A 17,527-nucleotide genomic window follows, 5' to 3' on the forward strand; every position below is an offset into this window, starting at 1 on the left:
TATATATGGTCGTGCCCCCTATGACCCGAAACACACCTCATTGGCCTTCCTCTGGGTGTCAAGAGGACGTCAGAGGAAAAATATCTTGTTTATCTGGGACTGACGTGAAATGAGAGCTAATTCTTTGGCGTGACCGACAACTTCCGGTTGTCTAAATCGTGCGACTTGTAGCTGCGATTGTCTTCTGTTGTGCGGCCATTATGGATGAAAACTATCTCCGTCTCGAAGTTTGTTTGATACATGTGACCAGATCATCGTAATGTATGTTTTTTCAATATAGTTTAATCAGATTATTTGAATTTTTTCGGGAGTTTTGTGGTGTTCCGTTGTCTGAATTTATTTACGTTTGAGAGATCCGTGCCACTCGACCGGTACCTGTGCTAAATGGAGTGGGAAAGGAACAATTCTGAACGGAACCAACGACTCATCTTGACAAAGGACACTTTGATCAACATTCTGATGAAAGATCAGCCATAGTAAGACCCAATTTACGATGTTATATCATATCTGTTGTGCATGTGAACTGGCCGTGGGCGCCTAGCCGAATCTGCCTGGTATAGCTATGCTAATTTAGCGCTACATTTTGTTTTCGTTATAAAACATTTCATAAATCTGAAATATTGTTTGGATTCACCAGATGTTGGGCTTTCAATATCTGTACGCTGTGTATTTTTCTGAAATGTTTTAAGATGAGTAATTCGTTATATGACGTTGGTCTCTGTAATTGTTCTGGCTGGGTCAGCACTATTTCAGATTGCAGCTGCAATGTAGAACTGTGATTTATACCTGAAAAATGCACATTTTTCAAAAAAAAAACTATGCTATACCATAAATATGTTATCAGACTGTCATCTTATGAAGTTGTTTCTTGGTTAGTGGCTATATATATTTTTATTTAGTCGAATTAGTGATAGCTACTGACGCAGGAAAAAGCTGTTGGGAGTAAAAATATCGTGTCCTTTGCTAACGTGGTTAGCTAATAGATTTACATATTGTGTCTTCCCTGTAAAACATTTTAAAAATCTGAAATGGTGGCTTTATTCACAAGACCTGTATCTTTCATCTGGTGTCTTAGACTTGTGATTTAATGATATTTAGATGCTACAAGTTACTTGTGACGCTATGCTAGCTATGCTACTCAGTGGGGTGGGGGGTGGGGGGTGCTACCGGATCAGGGTTGGTGACTCGTGAGAAGTTAAAGATGGGGATGACCGCGGCAGCTTTCCAATCCTTGGGGATCTCAGACGATATGAAAGAGATGTTGAACAGGCTGGTAATAGGGGTTGCGACAATGGCGGCGGATAGTTTCAGAAATAGAGGGTCTAGATTATCAAGCCCAGCTGATTTGTATGGGTCCAGGTTTTTCAGCTCTTTCAGAACATCTGCTATCTGGATTTGGGTAAAGGAGAAGCTGGGGACGCTTGGGCGAGTAGCTGCGGGGGGGGCGGAGTTGATGGCCGAGGTTGGAGTAGCCAGGTGGAAGGCATGGCCAGCCGTTGAGAAATGCTTGTTGAAGTTTTCGATTATCATGGATTTATCGGTGGTGACCGTGTTACCTAGCCTCAGTGCAGTGGGCAGCTGGTAGGAGGTGCTCTTGTTCTCCATGGACTTTACAGTGTCCCAGAACTTTTTGGAGTTAGAGCTACAGGATGCAAATTTCTGCTTGAAAAAGCTAGCCTTTGCTTTCCTGACTGACTGCGTGTATTGGTTCCTGACTTCCCTGAACAGTTGCATATCGCGGGGACTATTCGATGCTATTGCAGTCCGCCACAGGATGTTTTTGTGCTGGTCGAGGGCAGTCAGGTCTGGAGTGAACCAAGTGCTATATCTGTTCTTAGTTCTGCATTTTTTGAACGGGGCATGCTTATCTAAGATGGTGAAGAAGTTACTTTTAAAGAATGACCAGGCATCCTCAACTGACGGGATGAGGTCAATATCCTTCCAGGATACCCGGACCAGGTCAATTAGAAAGGCCTGCTCGCAGAAGTGTTTTAGGGAGCGTTTGACAGTGATGAGGGGTGGTTGTTTGACCACGGACCCGTAGCGGATACAGGCAATGAGGCAGTGATCGCTGAGATCCTGATTGAAGACAGCAGAGGTGTATTTGGAGGGCAAGTTGGTCAGGATAATGTCTATGAGAGTGCCCATGTTTACAGATTTAGGGTTGTACCTGGTGGGTTCCTTGATGATTTGTGTGAGATTGAGGGCATCTAGCTTAGATTGTAGGACTGCCGGGGTGTTAAGCATATCCCAGTTTAGGTCACCTAACAGAACAAACTCTGAAGCTAGATGGGGGGTGATCAATTCACAAATGGTGTCCAGGGCACAGCTGGGAGCTGAGGGGGGTCGGTAGCAGGCGGCAACAGTGAGAGACTTATTTCTTTAGAGATTCATTTTTAAAATTAGAAGTTCGAACTGTTTGGGTATGGACCTGGAAAGTATGACATTACTTTGCAGGCTATCTCTGCAGTAGATTGCAACTCCTCCCCCTTTGGCAGTTCTATCTTGACGGAAAATGTTATAATTGGGTATGGAAATCTCAGAATTTTTGGTGGCCTTCCTAAGCCAGGATTCAGACACGGCAAGGACATCAGTGTTGGCAGAGTGTGCTAAAGCATGGAGTAAAACAAACTTAGGGAGGAGGCTTCTGATGTTGACATGCATGAAACCAAGGCTTTTTCGATCACAGAAGTCAACAAATGAGGGTGCCTGGGGACATGCAGGGCCTGGGTTTACCTCCACATCACCCGAGGAACAGAGGAGGAGTAGGATGAGGGTGCGGCTAAAGGCTATCAAAACTGGTCGCCTAGAGCGTTGGAGACAAAGAATAAAAGGAGCCGGCACCGGGTGATGATAAGAGAGATTGTATCTCTGGACATGCTGGTTATAATGGGTGAGGTCACCGCATGTGTGGGAGGTGGGACAAAGGAGGTGTCAGACGTATGAAGAGTGGAACTAGGGGCTCCATTATAAACTAAAACAATGATAACTAACCTGAACAACAGTATACAAGGCATATTGACATTTGAGAGAGACATACAGCGAGGCATAAAGTAATCGCAGGTATTGATTGGGAGAGCTAGCTAAGACAACAGGTGAGACAGCAACAGCTAATCAGCTAACAGCTAACACAACAGCAGCAGGTAAAATGGCGATGACTAGGCAGAGAGGGTCGGAATAACTACACCCAGAGCCTGAGTTCGTGGCTGGGGCCGACAGATTAAAAAAAATAAACAGAATGGAGTACCGTGAATTAATGGACAGTCCAGCAGGCATCAGCTATGTAGCCAAGTGATCATAGTGTCCAGGGGGCAGCAGTAGATGGAACAGGGAAGCCGCGGAGTAGTCGCCACTACGCTAACACGCGGGCGACACGGCGTTTAAAGTTAGTAGCCCGGGGCTAGTAGGAGCGTCTACTCCGACGGAGGCCGGTTGAAGGCACAGCAGATGGAGCATTCGTCGGCAGACCAGTCGTGGTGGTGCGGCGGGGCGCCGTGTCGACAGAGGATCTAAGCCAGATGGCGAAAGAAGTATTGTAGAATTTAGTTTGCTAGCCGGGAGATGCGCCTGGCTCACGGCTAACTGGTGCTAGCTTCGTGGCAGGGGCGTTAGCCACTAGCTAGCTGTGAAGATCAGAAGTGGTGGTCCAGGGATTACGGCAGGAATCCGGCGTTGTAGTGGAGAGATAGTCCAATACTGGTAGATTGGCGAGTATTATCCAGGCTAAAAAACAGGGCTGGTATCTGTGCAGAAGGTAAAAGCCGCTAGCAGTGGCTAACAATGACTAAATAGCTTGTAGCTAATTAACTTCTGGTGGTTCTTGAATGTGTTCTAAAATTACAAATAATAGCGATTCCGTATCACATTGGGTGAGGCAGGTTACCGGAAGGTATAATCGAATTAAAATGGAAAAGAGTGAAAATAAAATTTAAATATATACAAAAAAGAAGAAAAATACAAAAGTACACAAGAGGACGAACAAAAACACGTCTTCACTGCCTACGCCATCTTGGATCATCAAATGATCAAGGAAGACACATTTCGGTTGATTGCGTTCAGTTGTGCATTGGACTAGGTATTTCCCTATAAGTTATTTGAGACTTTTGACACAAATGGTAGTGCTGGCAGGTATATTGAATGAGCAGTAAAAGCTTGACTGCATCAAACCCATTAGTAGATGAGCAAATAGGCAGGACACAGGGCTGGTGTGGCCAGGAAAGATGAACATGAGGTGGTTCTGTGGTAAGGTTAACTCAACTGAAGGTTTGGATGCAGCAAGCGGGTGCTCACTGAGGACAAGGATATCCAGTGCAAGGTCCAACTAGAGAAACAAAATGTTCATGTGGAGCTTGAGATGTGGGTTTGACTTTGCTGACAGAGTAAATATGGGAACATTACTCCTACATACATAAATATAACCTTTGAAAAATGTCTGCACAACATGCAGTTTTCATAGGCAAAATGAGAGATGGAGTCTGTATGATTGATATTTAGTCCATTGTGAAAATCACACAGCTATTACAGGGATAGGGAGTACTTAGTAAGCATGTCCATGGGTCTGAAATGTCATCCTATTGGTTTACATCATTATCCTAGTAAAATCACTGCGGTGATGCGTATGCACATTAGGACCCCCCCCCCATGAGTTACAGTATATTTTATTACAGTATAATGTATAACAATATATTATGTAAAATGTTTATGATAGAAAGCCTTTGGATTCAATCCAGCTCCATTTGACTTTGTTGAATGTGACATACGTTATCTACAATATGTTCCTATTATAAACACTGTACCGCAGTATTTTCAGTCATTTCAGACCGATTAATGTCAAAAAGGTGCAAGTCTGTTTCCGTGCCTGAAAGACTGACATTTGATTTCAAAACCTACATAATCTGAATACCAACCCCCTGCATTTAGTGTGTACATTACTGTAGTTGTAGAATCAGTGTCTTCCCACTTTGCACAGATGTCAATTCAACTTCTATTCCATTGGTTCAACGTAATTTGGTTGAAAGGATGTGGAAACAATGTTGATTCAACCAGTGTGTGCCCGGTGGGTTACTTTTGTGGTAAACGCAGCCAACACAGTAATCTTTTCAATCTGAATGATTAATCAATCCTAATAAAAATGTATCTCTTACAGAATATGTACCATTATATGTTTTTTGTGGAACTCTCCCATGTGGTTGTTGCCTAACAGAATAACTTACACCCTAGTTTAAATATGAGCTGTAAAGGCAGGATTATGGGAGAGTAGTATATGCAGTGGTTAGTGAATGCTTTTGAGGCTCCTCTTACTGATGTCTTCAGTAGCAGAAGACTTCTTAAAATCCTTAATCCTATGCTATCAGTTAATGGTGTGGGATAGAAATAATTTATCATAATGTGCTGAAAATGTGGGAAAACTCTTCTCAGATAGGAATTCTTAATCAAGGGAATAAAACAATTCTATTCCATAAAAAATATTTATTATGCATAGTATTTTTGATATGACTTTTGTTTACTGTATTGCTTTTGTGGAAACCTGTATGAATCTGTCTTTGGAAATCCCTGTATCTAAGGCAGTCATGCTGTATTGCTGTCAAGTTTGAAAGTCTACTGGATTAAATTAGTGGTTTTTGAAACAATTTCTGCAGTGTGAGACACCCTTTGGCCTGAAGCCTACTTAGATGTATCTCTCAGGCTGGGTTTGAGGAATTGGTGAGCTACAATAGTTACAAACTATACAGGACTAAGTGCCTAAAAGTAACAACTTGTAGCACGGTCAACCTGTCCTGTACATTCAGTGCAAGAGCAGTAATGTAAAAATCTACTGTATTTCTTCAGCAAACTAAACTAGTTAATTTTGGTCCCTTTAAGACCCAACATTTTCCTTATCTCTTAGGGACATTAGAGAGGACATGAGAATCTTCCTTTTAGCTAAATAGCTTTTAAAAATGGTCTAACCCAAACAGTCTTCCTTATGTGGTTAATTGGGCCTGAATTTAGACTGCTGTTTAGAGACATTTTCTCACTCCAGTAAATGTGCTTGCTACAAGTGTGCCAAGAAAAATAGGTCTGACTCTCTCTCACACGAATAACAGCTGATCATTTTATTACACCTTATGGATCATCAGCTTTTAATTGAAAGAGAGTCACGCCTGTCTATTCTCTATTAATTGGCTCTAAATGCTAGAGTTCACTGTCTGGAAGACTAAGTCAGTCTTAAAGGAGGACCGCCTTACCTTAATCTTACACATTGCCAAATTAGTTAATAGGGATAGGGGGTGACATTTTCACTTTTGGATGAATTGGTGCCCAAATTAAACAGCCTCGTACTCTGTCCTAGATCATATGATATGCATATTATTATTACTATTGTATAGAAAACACTCTGAAGTTTCTAAAACTGTTTGAATTATATCTGTGAGTAAAACAGAACTCATATGGCAGGCAAACTTCCAAACAGGAAGTGAAAATTCTGAAATGGGTCGCTGTGAAAGGCATCGCCTATTCAAATGCCTTATATTTATGGATCTGTATGCACTTCATACGCCTTCCACTAGATGTCAACAGGCAGTAGAACGTGGAATGAAGTGTCTAGCCTGATGTGGGACCGAATGAGAGCCTTTGGAGTGACAGGTCAGGCATATTCTTGGCCATGCACACTGGGAATGTCATGTCCTTGTCTGCAATGCGTTATATAGACATGAAGAAATGCTCCGTCTGGGACATTATTGGATATATATGAGAAAAACATCCTGAAGATTGTTTCTCAACTGAGTTTGACCAGTTTATTCGATTTGTAATATCACTTTTTGAAGTTTTCGTTCATTAGCGTAAAGTTCTATGGACACGTGAACTACACATGCTAGCCAAAGTTGCTAATTCGACAGAAGTAATGGACATTATAAAACAAAAAAATGATTTATTGTGGAACTAGGATTTTTGGCACTGCATTCTGATGAAAGATCATCAAAGGTAAGGGAATATTTATGATGTAATTTCGTATTTCTGTTGACTCCAACATGGCGGAGAATGGCTGAGCGCTGTCTCAGATTATTGCATGCTGTGCTTTTTACTAAAGTTATTTTTTTAAATCTAACACAGCGGTTGCATTAAGAACCAGTGTATCTTTAATTATATGTTAAACATGTATCTTTCATCAAAGTTTATGATGAGTATTTCTGTATTTCACGTGGCTATCTGTAATTACTTTCGCTATTTTGGAGTCATTTCTGAACATCGCGCCAATGTAAAACCACGATTTGGGGCTATAAATATGCACATAATCGAACAAAACATAAATGTATTGTATAACATGATGTCATATGACTGTCATCTGATGAAGTTGTTCAAAGGTTAGTGATTAATTTTATCTCTATTTGTGGGTTTTGTGAAAGCTATCTTTGCTGTGAAAAAATGGCTGTGTTTTTTTGGATATGGTGGTGAGCTAACATAAATATATGTTGTGTTTTCGCTGTAAAACATTTTAAAAATCGGACATGTTGGCTGGATTCACAAGATGTTTATCTTTCATTTGCTGTATTGGACTTGTGATTTCATTAAATTATTATTATATTAAATGAGAAGGTAAGATTTTCATTCACCAAGTTAGCCTTGACTTGATTAACATGAATGGAAACTAGTATGTCAATGTCGATGAGTGGGCTTGACCTAAACAAGGTTATAGCTGTCGGCTTGCATAAGCAGGAATTAATTGTGTTTCATCTGACATGTTCGAGACAAGACAATGGCTGTTTTCATCCACGATAGTGTTGTAACATATTATATTAATGAACCATTTCTTCAAGCCCAAAAAGCTGTATTCTTGTTTCGATGACATTATGGTTACTGTCATGTTGAATAGAAGTTGATTGCAGCCCGAGGGTTGACAGTGACCTGCAATCCAAATCACAAAGACTGGAAAGAAATGTTGGTTCATATGCAGGCCTATGCGTTTTGCTTTTTTAGAGTACAAAATAACTCTATGCACAAAAGAGCTCCATACTGTCAAAGTACTGTAACTTTAAAAAAAATCATAGTCGTTTAAAAGTAAGACTCAATTTACAAGTAATGTGTGATTGATGCTGTCAAATGAAAATAACAATCTGAGGCAGGTTTTGAAATGGGCGAGTGATGCTTTGACTGCAGCTCCATCATCTGTCTGTCTCTCTCCCTGTCACCAGGCCCTATCCAGAGAATGCCAGCCACAGCCACTTGCATGGACTTCTTCCAGCTCTTTGTGCCCGACAACGCCATCCAGAACATGGTGATGCAGACCAACATGTACGCCAAGAAGTACCAGGAGCGCTTCGGCAGCGACGAGGGCTGGCGGAATGTGACGGCGGCTGAGATGAAGGCCTTCCTGGGCTTCGTGACTTCCACCAGCGTTCACCGCTGTGAGTCAGTGCTCAGTATCTGGAGCAGCGGCTTCTTCAGCAATCGCAGCATTGCACTCAAGATGAGCCAGGCACGCTTCGAGAAGATCCTCAAGTACTTCCATATCGTGGCCTTCCGCTCCAGCCACGGCAGCCATGGCCTCTACAAGATCCAGCCCTTCCTGGACTCACTGCAGCAGTCGTTCGGCTGCAGCACCTTCCGCCCCTCTCAGACTCAGGTATGGCGCTGGGCTGCGGTGTGAACTGTTTAGCTTTGGACACGTTTAGTACAGATGACTAGGGGTTGGAACCAAAAATATTTATTTTCCCCAATTTCTTTTGATCTGTTACACTGTTACGACCAGCAGAATAATGTTCTGAACCGGTCGAACCAAAAAAAGGTATGATTTATATAGTTCCTTTTTTAACCTGTGAAATACACAATTCTTTACAGTTAGCTCATTGACTTCAATGTTAGCTCAAGTTTACTTCACCAATCAGTGTGGATAGAGGAGGCAAGCTAGTTGTTTACATGTGTGATGGGCAGACAAGTGTAGCCTATAGCGCAAGATGTGACTGAAATGTTGCGGGTGGGGAGAGCGCAAGAGTGGGTTGAGGAGGAGGCTTGAAGCGCTGGGCATCTTGTTATGACATGCATTATCTGAATTAGGACCACCGAATTATACCTAGGAGGAGCGGCTTCTAGGGAGGAACTTTGAATGTCCTTTGAGCTAGCTAGCTAACAAGCTGGAGCTAGCTAGCTATATAGCTTGTGTGTGCAGAGGGGCACAATAATTAAAAACACATCTTACTTTTTGTAGTTAAAAAATTCAACGTGAAATGTCACAACTAGGCCTATAGTATCTTTAACTAGCATAGAAAATTAATCCATTGTTCTCAAGCTAATTAATCTCTCCCTATCTTCTGAATTACACTTGTAACGTCAGTACAGTAGGGGAGGGGCATGTAGCCTAAATATGCACACACACTAGCAAAGATTTTCAGCATTCAGGCAGACACTGGAATATTTTTCAGAGTGACAGAGGGAGGGCTTTGCATAGGTGTTTTGTTGGTGTTTTTTTGTGGGACTAGAAAAAAATGCCTGGAACATAAAATGTTATTAAGCAGTTCTCATGCTTTCAAAATAATGGTTCTGTTCCAGAACAGTATGAATCACTTTCGTTCCCGGTTCTGATTCTGTTCCTTGAAAAAGGTTTGTTATTTTCCAGTTTTCAGTTCTGTTCCCTGAACCGGTTGCAACACCTGCAGATGACAGTTACATTATATTGAGTTAAATTAACCATTTTAGATCATAACAACTTTTAGATCACCTTTTAGATGATACACATCAGTTATTGTATATTACAGTTCAGTATCCTGCACTGTAAATATTTACAACACAAACAGACACAGGATATTACAGCTTGGTGTACCCAGCTCTGGGTACATTTAGAACAGACTCAAAATACAACACAGTGTTCTTCAGATAGGTAGGTTGTCTTTTGGACAAACATTCCTGGAACAATAGTACATTGTGTCCATGTTTGTCCTAGTTTAGAACAGACTCACAGTTAAATATTCAGCTCCCAAAGCATTGTTCTGTGAAGAGTAAACTTGTTTTCTGTCTAATTAAACTCTATTCAAATGTTAATCTCACATCTGGCAGCAGCTGAATAATGTGTATTTGGGTTGTCTAATCAAGAGGGATTGGTTCAGATTAAGTTCAGAACAAGCCAATGCACACTGAATATCCTTGCTGCATTTTGAATTGATTGACATGAGTCAATTTGCAACCTCCCATGAAGATTCCACCATCTCTTTCAGAACCTTGGCAATGTGAACTTTTCTGAAAGGAGGACAACCTGTCTGTGTTTCTGTGCCAGGAAGAAGTGGGCTGGGAGGAAGAAGTGGGCTGGGAGGAAGAAGTGGGCTGGGAGGATACGAAGTTGAAATGTTGTTGACCTCACAGAAATAATTACATGTGATTGCCACTGTGTCAGGCCATGGCAGGGATTTCTCATACCTGTCCTCCGTTCTACTTCAGTTTTAAGTTACTTTTTTGACACAGACATCCCAATATAACAACCAATATGACAATCAAATTAACAACCCATATAAATCACGGGGTGGCAGGTAGCCTAGTGGTTAGAGCGTTGGGCCAGTAACCGAAAGGGATCTGGATTGAATCCCCGAGCTGACAAGGTAAAAAAATCAGTCGTTCTGCCCCTGAGCAAGGCAATTAACCCACTGTTCCCCGTGCGCCGATGACGTGGATATCGATTATGTGTATTACTATGAGCAGCGACGTGAGAGGGAGATGTTGGTAAGAACAAGGGACAAAAAAAAAAGAAAAGAATAAAACACACTTAAAGACCTCCAGTAATCGCCTTTACTGGATTTGAGCCTGGTGCTATTTTCTCTCATTTTCCATGGATGTTTGTTTTCATTACTTGCTTCAACATAGTTGACATTTCTCTACAAGAACATTATCATTTTTACTGATGGTTGAGTATCAGCTGCTGAAGGTGTGTGAGAAAATTCCAACAAAGAGTTGTTAGAAAAACAGCATCAACTCTCAACGGCAGACAAACTGCGCCTCGATGTCCACTCTGCAGATGAGGCACTTCTTATTGGTCTAATATACCACAGCTGTCAGCCAACCAGCATTCTGGGCTCGAACCACCCAGTTTGTAACTGGAAATCTACACTACATGGTCAAAAGTAGGTGGACGAACTGACTTATTGAAAAGATGGCAACCTATGACGGTGCCACACTGAAAGTCACTGAGCTCTTCAGTAGGGCCATTCTACTGCCAATTTTTGTCTATGGAGATTGCATTTCTGTGTGCTCAATTTTTAAATGCGGAAGACACATTTCAGTTGAATGCATTGTTGTACAACTGACTTTCCCAATATGACAACCAATATAACATTTTAGAAAAGAAATAAGAAGGAATGAAAATGCCCAATCAAATTTAATAAATTGTATAACACTTGTTAGGGCTGTGATACCAGTATCGCAATATTTTTTTCCATGCCAAAATTAAAACACGAAAACCTTTTAAAGCTCAACTAAGAGCAATAAACAACTTCTCTGATAGAAAACGCTTCCATTCCGCCACAAGCATTAGTGAGGTTGGGCACTGATGTTGGGCGATTAGAAGTTGAAGTCGGCGTTCTAATTCATCCCGAAGGTGTTCGACGGGATTTAGGTCAGAGCTCTGTCCAGTCAAGTTCTTCCACACCGATTTCGACAAACAATTTCCGTATGGACCTCGCTTTGTGCATGGGGCATTGTCATGCTGACTGTTACCACAAAGTTGGAAGCACAGAATGGTCTAGAATGTCGTTGTATGCTGTAACGTTAAGATTTCCCTTCACTGGAACTAAAGGGCCTATCTTGAACCATGAAAAACAGCCCCAGACCATTATTTCTCCTCCACCAAAAATTACAGTTGGCACTATGCATTGGGGCAAGTAGCATTCTCCTGGCATCTGCCAAACCCAGATTTGTCTGTCGGACTGGCAGATGGTGAAGCGTGATTCTTCACTCCAGAATTTTTTTTGACACTACTCCAGAGTCCAATGGTGGCGAGCTTTACACCACTCCAGCCAACGCTTGGCATTGCGCATGGTGATCTTAGGCTTGTGTACAGCTGCTCGGCCATGGAAACCTATTTCATGAAGCTCCTGATGAACAGTTATTGTGCTGACGTTGCTTCCAGGGGCAGTTTGGAACTCGGTAGTGAGTGTTGCAACCCAAGGACAGATGATTTTTACGCTCCACGCGCTTTAGTACTCTGCGGTCCTGTTCTGTGAGCTTGTGTGGCCTTCCACTTTGCGGCTGAGCCATTGTTGCTCCTAGACGTTTCCACTTAACAATAACAGCACTTACAGTTGACCGAGGCAGCTCTAGCAGGGCAGAAATTTGACGAACTGACTTGTTGGAGAGGTGGCATCCTATGACAGTGACACGTTGAAAGTCAGTAAGCTCTTTAGTAAGGCCATTCTACTGCCAATGTTTGTCTATGGCGATTGCATGGCTGTGTGCTCCATTGTATACACCTGTCCGCAACAGGTGTGGCTGAAATAGCCCAATCCACTAATTTGAAGCAGTGTCCATACTTTTGTGTATATAGAGTGTATCTTAGATTCATACTGAGTATTTTGTGGAAGTAATACTGGCTTTGTTCCTATGGTGTCCCATGGGGGACAAACGTCAATAACTGCCACATCGAACCACATCCCCAAGACTGATATCTAGTTTTTAATTCGCTCTTTAAAAACCTGCTGTATGTAAAATATGCTATAGCTTGGAAAATAAATAAATGTAACTCTGGATGACAGCATAATGATGTTTGTTTCCAACATTAGGGCAGTTTTCCTAAAGAAGTCAAATCTGCTTCGTGTTTTGTATCCTTGCCACGATACTAACGAGTATCGCGATACTGGTATCGTCCCGGCCCCAACACTTGTATCTGAGAATAACTCTTGGATGAGCCCAATGTGTCAGCCAAGAAGTAGTGTATTCTCAGCTATATACACAGTGTACAGGAGGCTGACAGATTTCCTCCGCGTGCTCCCTGGTGATCAGGCATTGTGCGTTGCATGTAAATTCCCTGTCAGACATGAAGGATCAAAGCAGGGCACTGCTACCTCCCGAAGCTGACAGGAGAGGAGTTCTGAGAGGGCATTTCCCTTCCCCTCTGCTCTACTTCACTCCCAGGAGTTTAAATGGAAATGAGGCAGACTCACACAGTCAGAGCTGAGGGATAGGGAATGCACCTTCACACCACAGCCTCTGGCCTAGAGGTCAGGGCCCCCAAGGCTGGAGTCTGGACACAGCACAGCACTGATGACAGCCTCAGTATCTCAGCTCAGATAAGGGTGTTTCTCTCTCTCTCTCTCTGGTTTTCTTGTTTTCTCTCTCTCTCTGTGTGTGTACAATCCAACAGGCACTGTACAAAACCTTTTTATCATTCGCCAATGCAAATACTTTCACCCAGACATTCTTTCTTATTATCTACACTTACTGCCCAGTACCATCTAGTCCAGTAGCTGTAAAGGTATGACGTAAAACATACCCTCCATAGCTCCACAGTGGGATGTGCTGCTAACATGTCTCTGATTGGGCTGCCTCTGCCAGGGGCTCTGATCAGCACAGACTAGGGGTGGATGTCCTGTCTGAATAATGAATGCATTTTCCCTGGCTGTGGTGAAGAAAAATTGTCTACGCAAAATGTTCCATGTACTGTTTTTGCTGTCTGTGAAGCCTACCTTCTTCAGCTTCTGCCTTTTACAGATTTACAGTAGGATCTTAATTTGAGCCAGTTTGCTACAGCAGAAAATGAATAATGCAGCAACAGGAAATGTTATTTAGTATGTGGATTATAATTAATGGACATTTTTGTAGGGGTTGTTCAATAATTTGTAAGGTAAAAATCTAGTCTGAAATTTCAAAGTGGAAACTACAAACTTCAGAAGTCTTTTTAAACCTCATTCACTACACGTTTTACATTTCCTGCATTGCAGGAAAGTTCTCCTGCAAAAGGGTGATCAAATTAAGGTCCTACATCTGTATAATAAGCATAACAAAAGCCTTTATAGAAATGTGTTAAATCAAGTTTTTAAAATGAAAGGAACGGTGCATGTCAAAGCAGATAGTGCCTTCCAGTGCATCTCTGGCATAGCAGGGGTTCTTTGGAAAATAAATAAAAATTGCTGAGCTTTGTGGCATTAACAATTCTGCTTAGCTAGCTGTAAAAAAAAAATATTCTCTCTCATTAATGTAGACAACACAAACAACTCTGTTTAGAGATCCAGCAAATTAAGAAGGTCTGGCAAATAGGTGTACCTTTTTTTGTTTCCATCGCTATCTTGTCAGACACTGTGTATTTCCCTCAGGTAATGGTTGTCAAACTGCCACTGATCTTAGCTAATGCAGTAGCTGTCAGCAAGAGACAGAGAGAAGACTGATAGAAGGAATCTGTATCATGGCCTCCACTGAGATGAAGTCATTGGGGTTGATAAATGGGTTTGATAGACATTCAGCCCCCACAGGCCAAAGACCAATAGAGCATAACAGATGATTGTAATTTACCAGTAGAGCACTTAGTAGAAGGTTATGAAGGACAGGTCTATAGCCAGGCAGCAGGGAAAAGTCAGACAACACACATTTAAACAGAATGTGTTCACCTGTCACTGACTTCACCCATGCAGGAATAACTGAATTCTTTTTAAAAATCCTTTTGTGAATCATTTTCAGGATTTTCAGGAGACCTGTGGATAGTTATGAACAGTTGCTGTTTGTTTCCAACTGAATAATTAATGTCTCAAACTCCTCTTGTCAACATTGTCTCTATCTTTTTTACCTCTTTGACTCCCTGTAAAGAAGCCAGGTGTTTCTGTTGTATCATCACAACAAATCGATAGGGGTGAAAATCAACCTGGAACAACCTCATCACACCTTATCTACAGTGCTCAATCTGATACACACACTCACTTCTGTTGCAGGTCTGAAATCCCTGCTCCCTAATGAGTTCTGGCTCTCCTGCAGACCGAGCAGATATTCTAGGTACTTCTTCTCAGTCAGGTGGTGTGTCTGTGTGGCTCCCCAGTGGTAGGAGGTGTGAGTTAATTAACAGAGAGGTAGCAGGCAGTGCATATACAGTATTGGTTTGCCTGTTCTGCTCTGGGCTAAACAAACACCACCTGTGCCTCGTTGTGTCTCCTTGGTCCCGTTGGGAAATCACTGTGGCAACGCATGCCTGGGTCCTCCATCCACTTTGATATCCTACATTTTGTGATAAGATGCTACCTAGCCTTAGTCTGTAGTCCACACACATGCATCTTATACAGTACAATCAGTCAGAAACCGCTGCCATGGTGCCATCCCTGGTTATATACCTGGTCTTGGCTGAATGGACGCCTTTGAATATGAACTGTATATTCCCACTGTTCCATAGGTGCTCCATGAGCCTCTGATTGATGAGGACCCGGTGTTCATCACCACCTGTACAGAGAGAGAGCTGAGGAAGAGGAGGAAGCGGAAGTTCAGTCTGTGGGTCCGCCAATGCACATCCACTGGCTTCATCTGTCAGGTACAGTGTGTGTGTACATGTATCATGTTATGTTTGTGTAAATGAGACAAAGAGAGATGGTGAGAGCAGTGGAGAAAAAATGAGGGGAGGGACTGTACTGTAACCTCTTGGATTTATACTATTATATCCGGGAGCTAGTGCTTTGCCAACTTTGTGACAAAGACTGTGCACCTTCAATTACCCCCTGTGCAACCTCACCGGGAATTACACAAGACTGCCTGCCATTCGTCTAGACTCTAGAATACGACAGGACTAGTGTAACCCTTCCCACTCACTCAGACAGCTGAGAGATCCAGGCAAACTGTGTGATTGGATGACTGATATGGGACCATCCAGTGCCTCAATCAGTCTCCAGACCCAATGTTCTGTTGTTGTTTCCCAGGAGTTAGGCCTTTACAAGCCGATCGGTTTCTTTTGGCTCTGAAATGCCTTCTTTTATGGCAGAAATGTGCCATAGGGAGAAGATAAGAAAAAATGTGAAAAGTTATAGAGTGAATCAATGGGATTCCATTAGTGCAATGCCCAGTCACTGCTTGGAAAATAAAGTGCCAGTCCACTTAGTATAATTGCTCTCTGCTCTTGGTGGGTGTATAACCAAATGACTGCTGCCCCAAGCCTCAAACAGACCCAGGAAGGCATGAGAATTAATGGATATGCACGCCCGTCCCAGTTGGTGGGAAGAAGAATTAATCTATTATGTATTTTCTTACGTAATTTGCAAGACAACGACTGTTAATGTCTCATCTATTACTAAACAACAGGGTTCATATTGTAAATGATAAATTACATTGTGTGATGATAACTAGCCTGTCAATCAATTTGTCTGATCAGAGTAATATTTACATGTAAATTGTAATCAATGGAGCTAAGCCAGGCCAGTGATTCAGATTGTAGGAGCCACATCAAGGTCGCTAATTGGAACACTTGGTACGATAGCTGCTACACAGATCATTATTGATTTCTATATGTCAATGTATGACATTATCGTGGCTTTGACTGTCTATCTCTCTTCCAGATCTATGTGCATCTAAAGGAGGGCCGGGGTCCTGATGGGTTGGCCACCCTGAAGAACAAGCCTCAGCTCCACAGTATGGTGGCCAAACAGCTGTGTCAGAACCTCTCAGGCCGCAACAGCATCATCTTCACCGGACCCAGCATCACCAGCCTCAACCTGTACCAGGAGTTTGAGAAACAGGGTATATGTTAATCTCAGTCTGTCTGTCTTTCTTTCCCTCTCTCTGTCTCTTTCTCTCCCCATCACTTTCTTTCTCTCTATCCTTTCTCTATTAAAAACAAAAAACTGTTTAAATGGGGAGGAGGCATTTGTCTGAAGCTTAAAAAGAAAGGATATTCAGGAGCGCCACAATGCTTATTCCACCCATGCTCTACCATGGTTTTCCAGCACACAGCTTTGATCTACTACAGTTGCTATGTTGGTATTGTACTTCAAACTATGTGTAGGCAGGTTGCTTAGTATTCAAACCTTCTCAAACAGCCTAATCCATACTCTTAGAGGAGGTGCTTTCACAACAATGTGATTTTTACCTCATACAAGGTAAAGTATTGGATTTTTCACACAACACAGTAAGACATCCCATTACACTACCTTTTTTGTGATTAAAAAAATAATAATTATTGAATGAAATCAAGCTTTGCTTTTATTAGGGATGCACGATATATCGGTAAACATATCGGAATTGGCCGATATTAGCTAAAAATGCCAATATCGGTATCGGCCCAATGTCTAGTTTAATGCCGATGTTAAAAAACGATGTCAAAGCTGCCGTGCATACCTATATAACGTATGTACATGACATGATGACACCAGGTAAAATTTTGCGCTACACTTGCAACACAGCATCCCTAACCTAGCCCACAATGCTGTGTGGATCGAGCAGTCAAACAAGTCGAGCAGTCATTTGAAAGAGTAAAAAAAATTCAGCGAGACAACTCAAAGGCGAAATCTATTAAAGACAAGATAATGGTATTCATTGCCCTTGACAATCAAACGCTCTCTGTCGTGGGTGATGTTGGCTTTCGCCGACTGTTCGAGCACCGGTACAC

At 42.1% G+C, this 17,527-nt stretch overlaps 1 protein-coding gene across 2 annotated transcripts in view; it reads left to right on the forward strand.

The window, feature by feature from the left end:
* LOC139580615 (piggyBac transposable element-derived protein 5-like) overlaps positions 1 to 17,527 on the forward strand; it is a 40,163-nt gene that overhangs the window by 5,238 nt on the left and 17,398 nt on the right. For both annotated transcript variants that reach the window (XM_071409475.1, XM_071409474.1), the window contains exons 2-4: positions 8,172 to 8,602; positions 15,329 to 15,463; positions 16,479 to 16,659. In XM_071409475.1, the coding sequence (XP_071265576.1) occupies positions 8,172 to 8,602; positions 15,329 to 15,463; positions 16,479 to 16,659 (747 nt within the window). The remainder of the gene's footprint in view (positions 1 to 8,171; positions 8,603 to 15,328; positions 15,464 to 16,478; positions 16,660 to 17,527) is intronic.

This window comes from Salvelinus alpinus, chromosome 7 (assembly GCF_045679555.1).
Source record: "Salvelinus alpinus chromosome 7, SLU_Salpinus.1, whole genome shotgun sequence".
Lineage (NCBI taxonomy): Eukaryota > Metazoa > Chordata > Actinopteri > Salmoniformes > Salmonidae > Salvelinus > Salvelinus alpinus.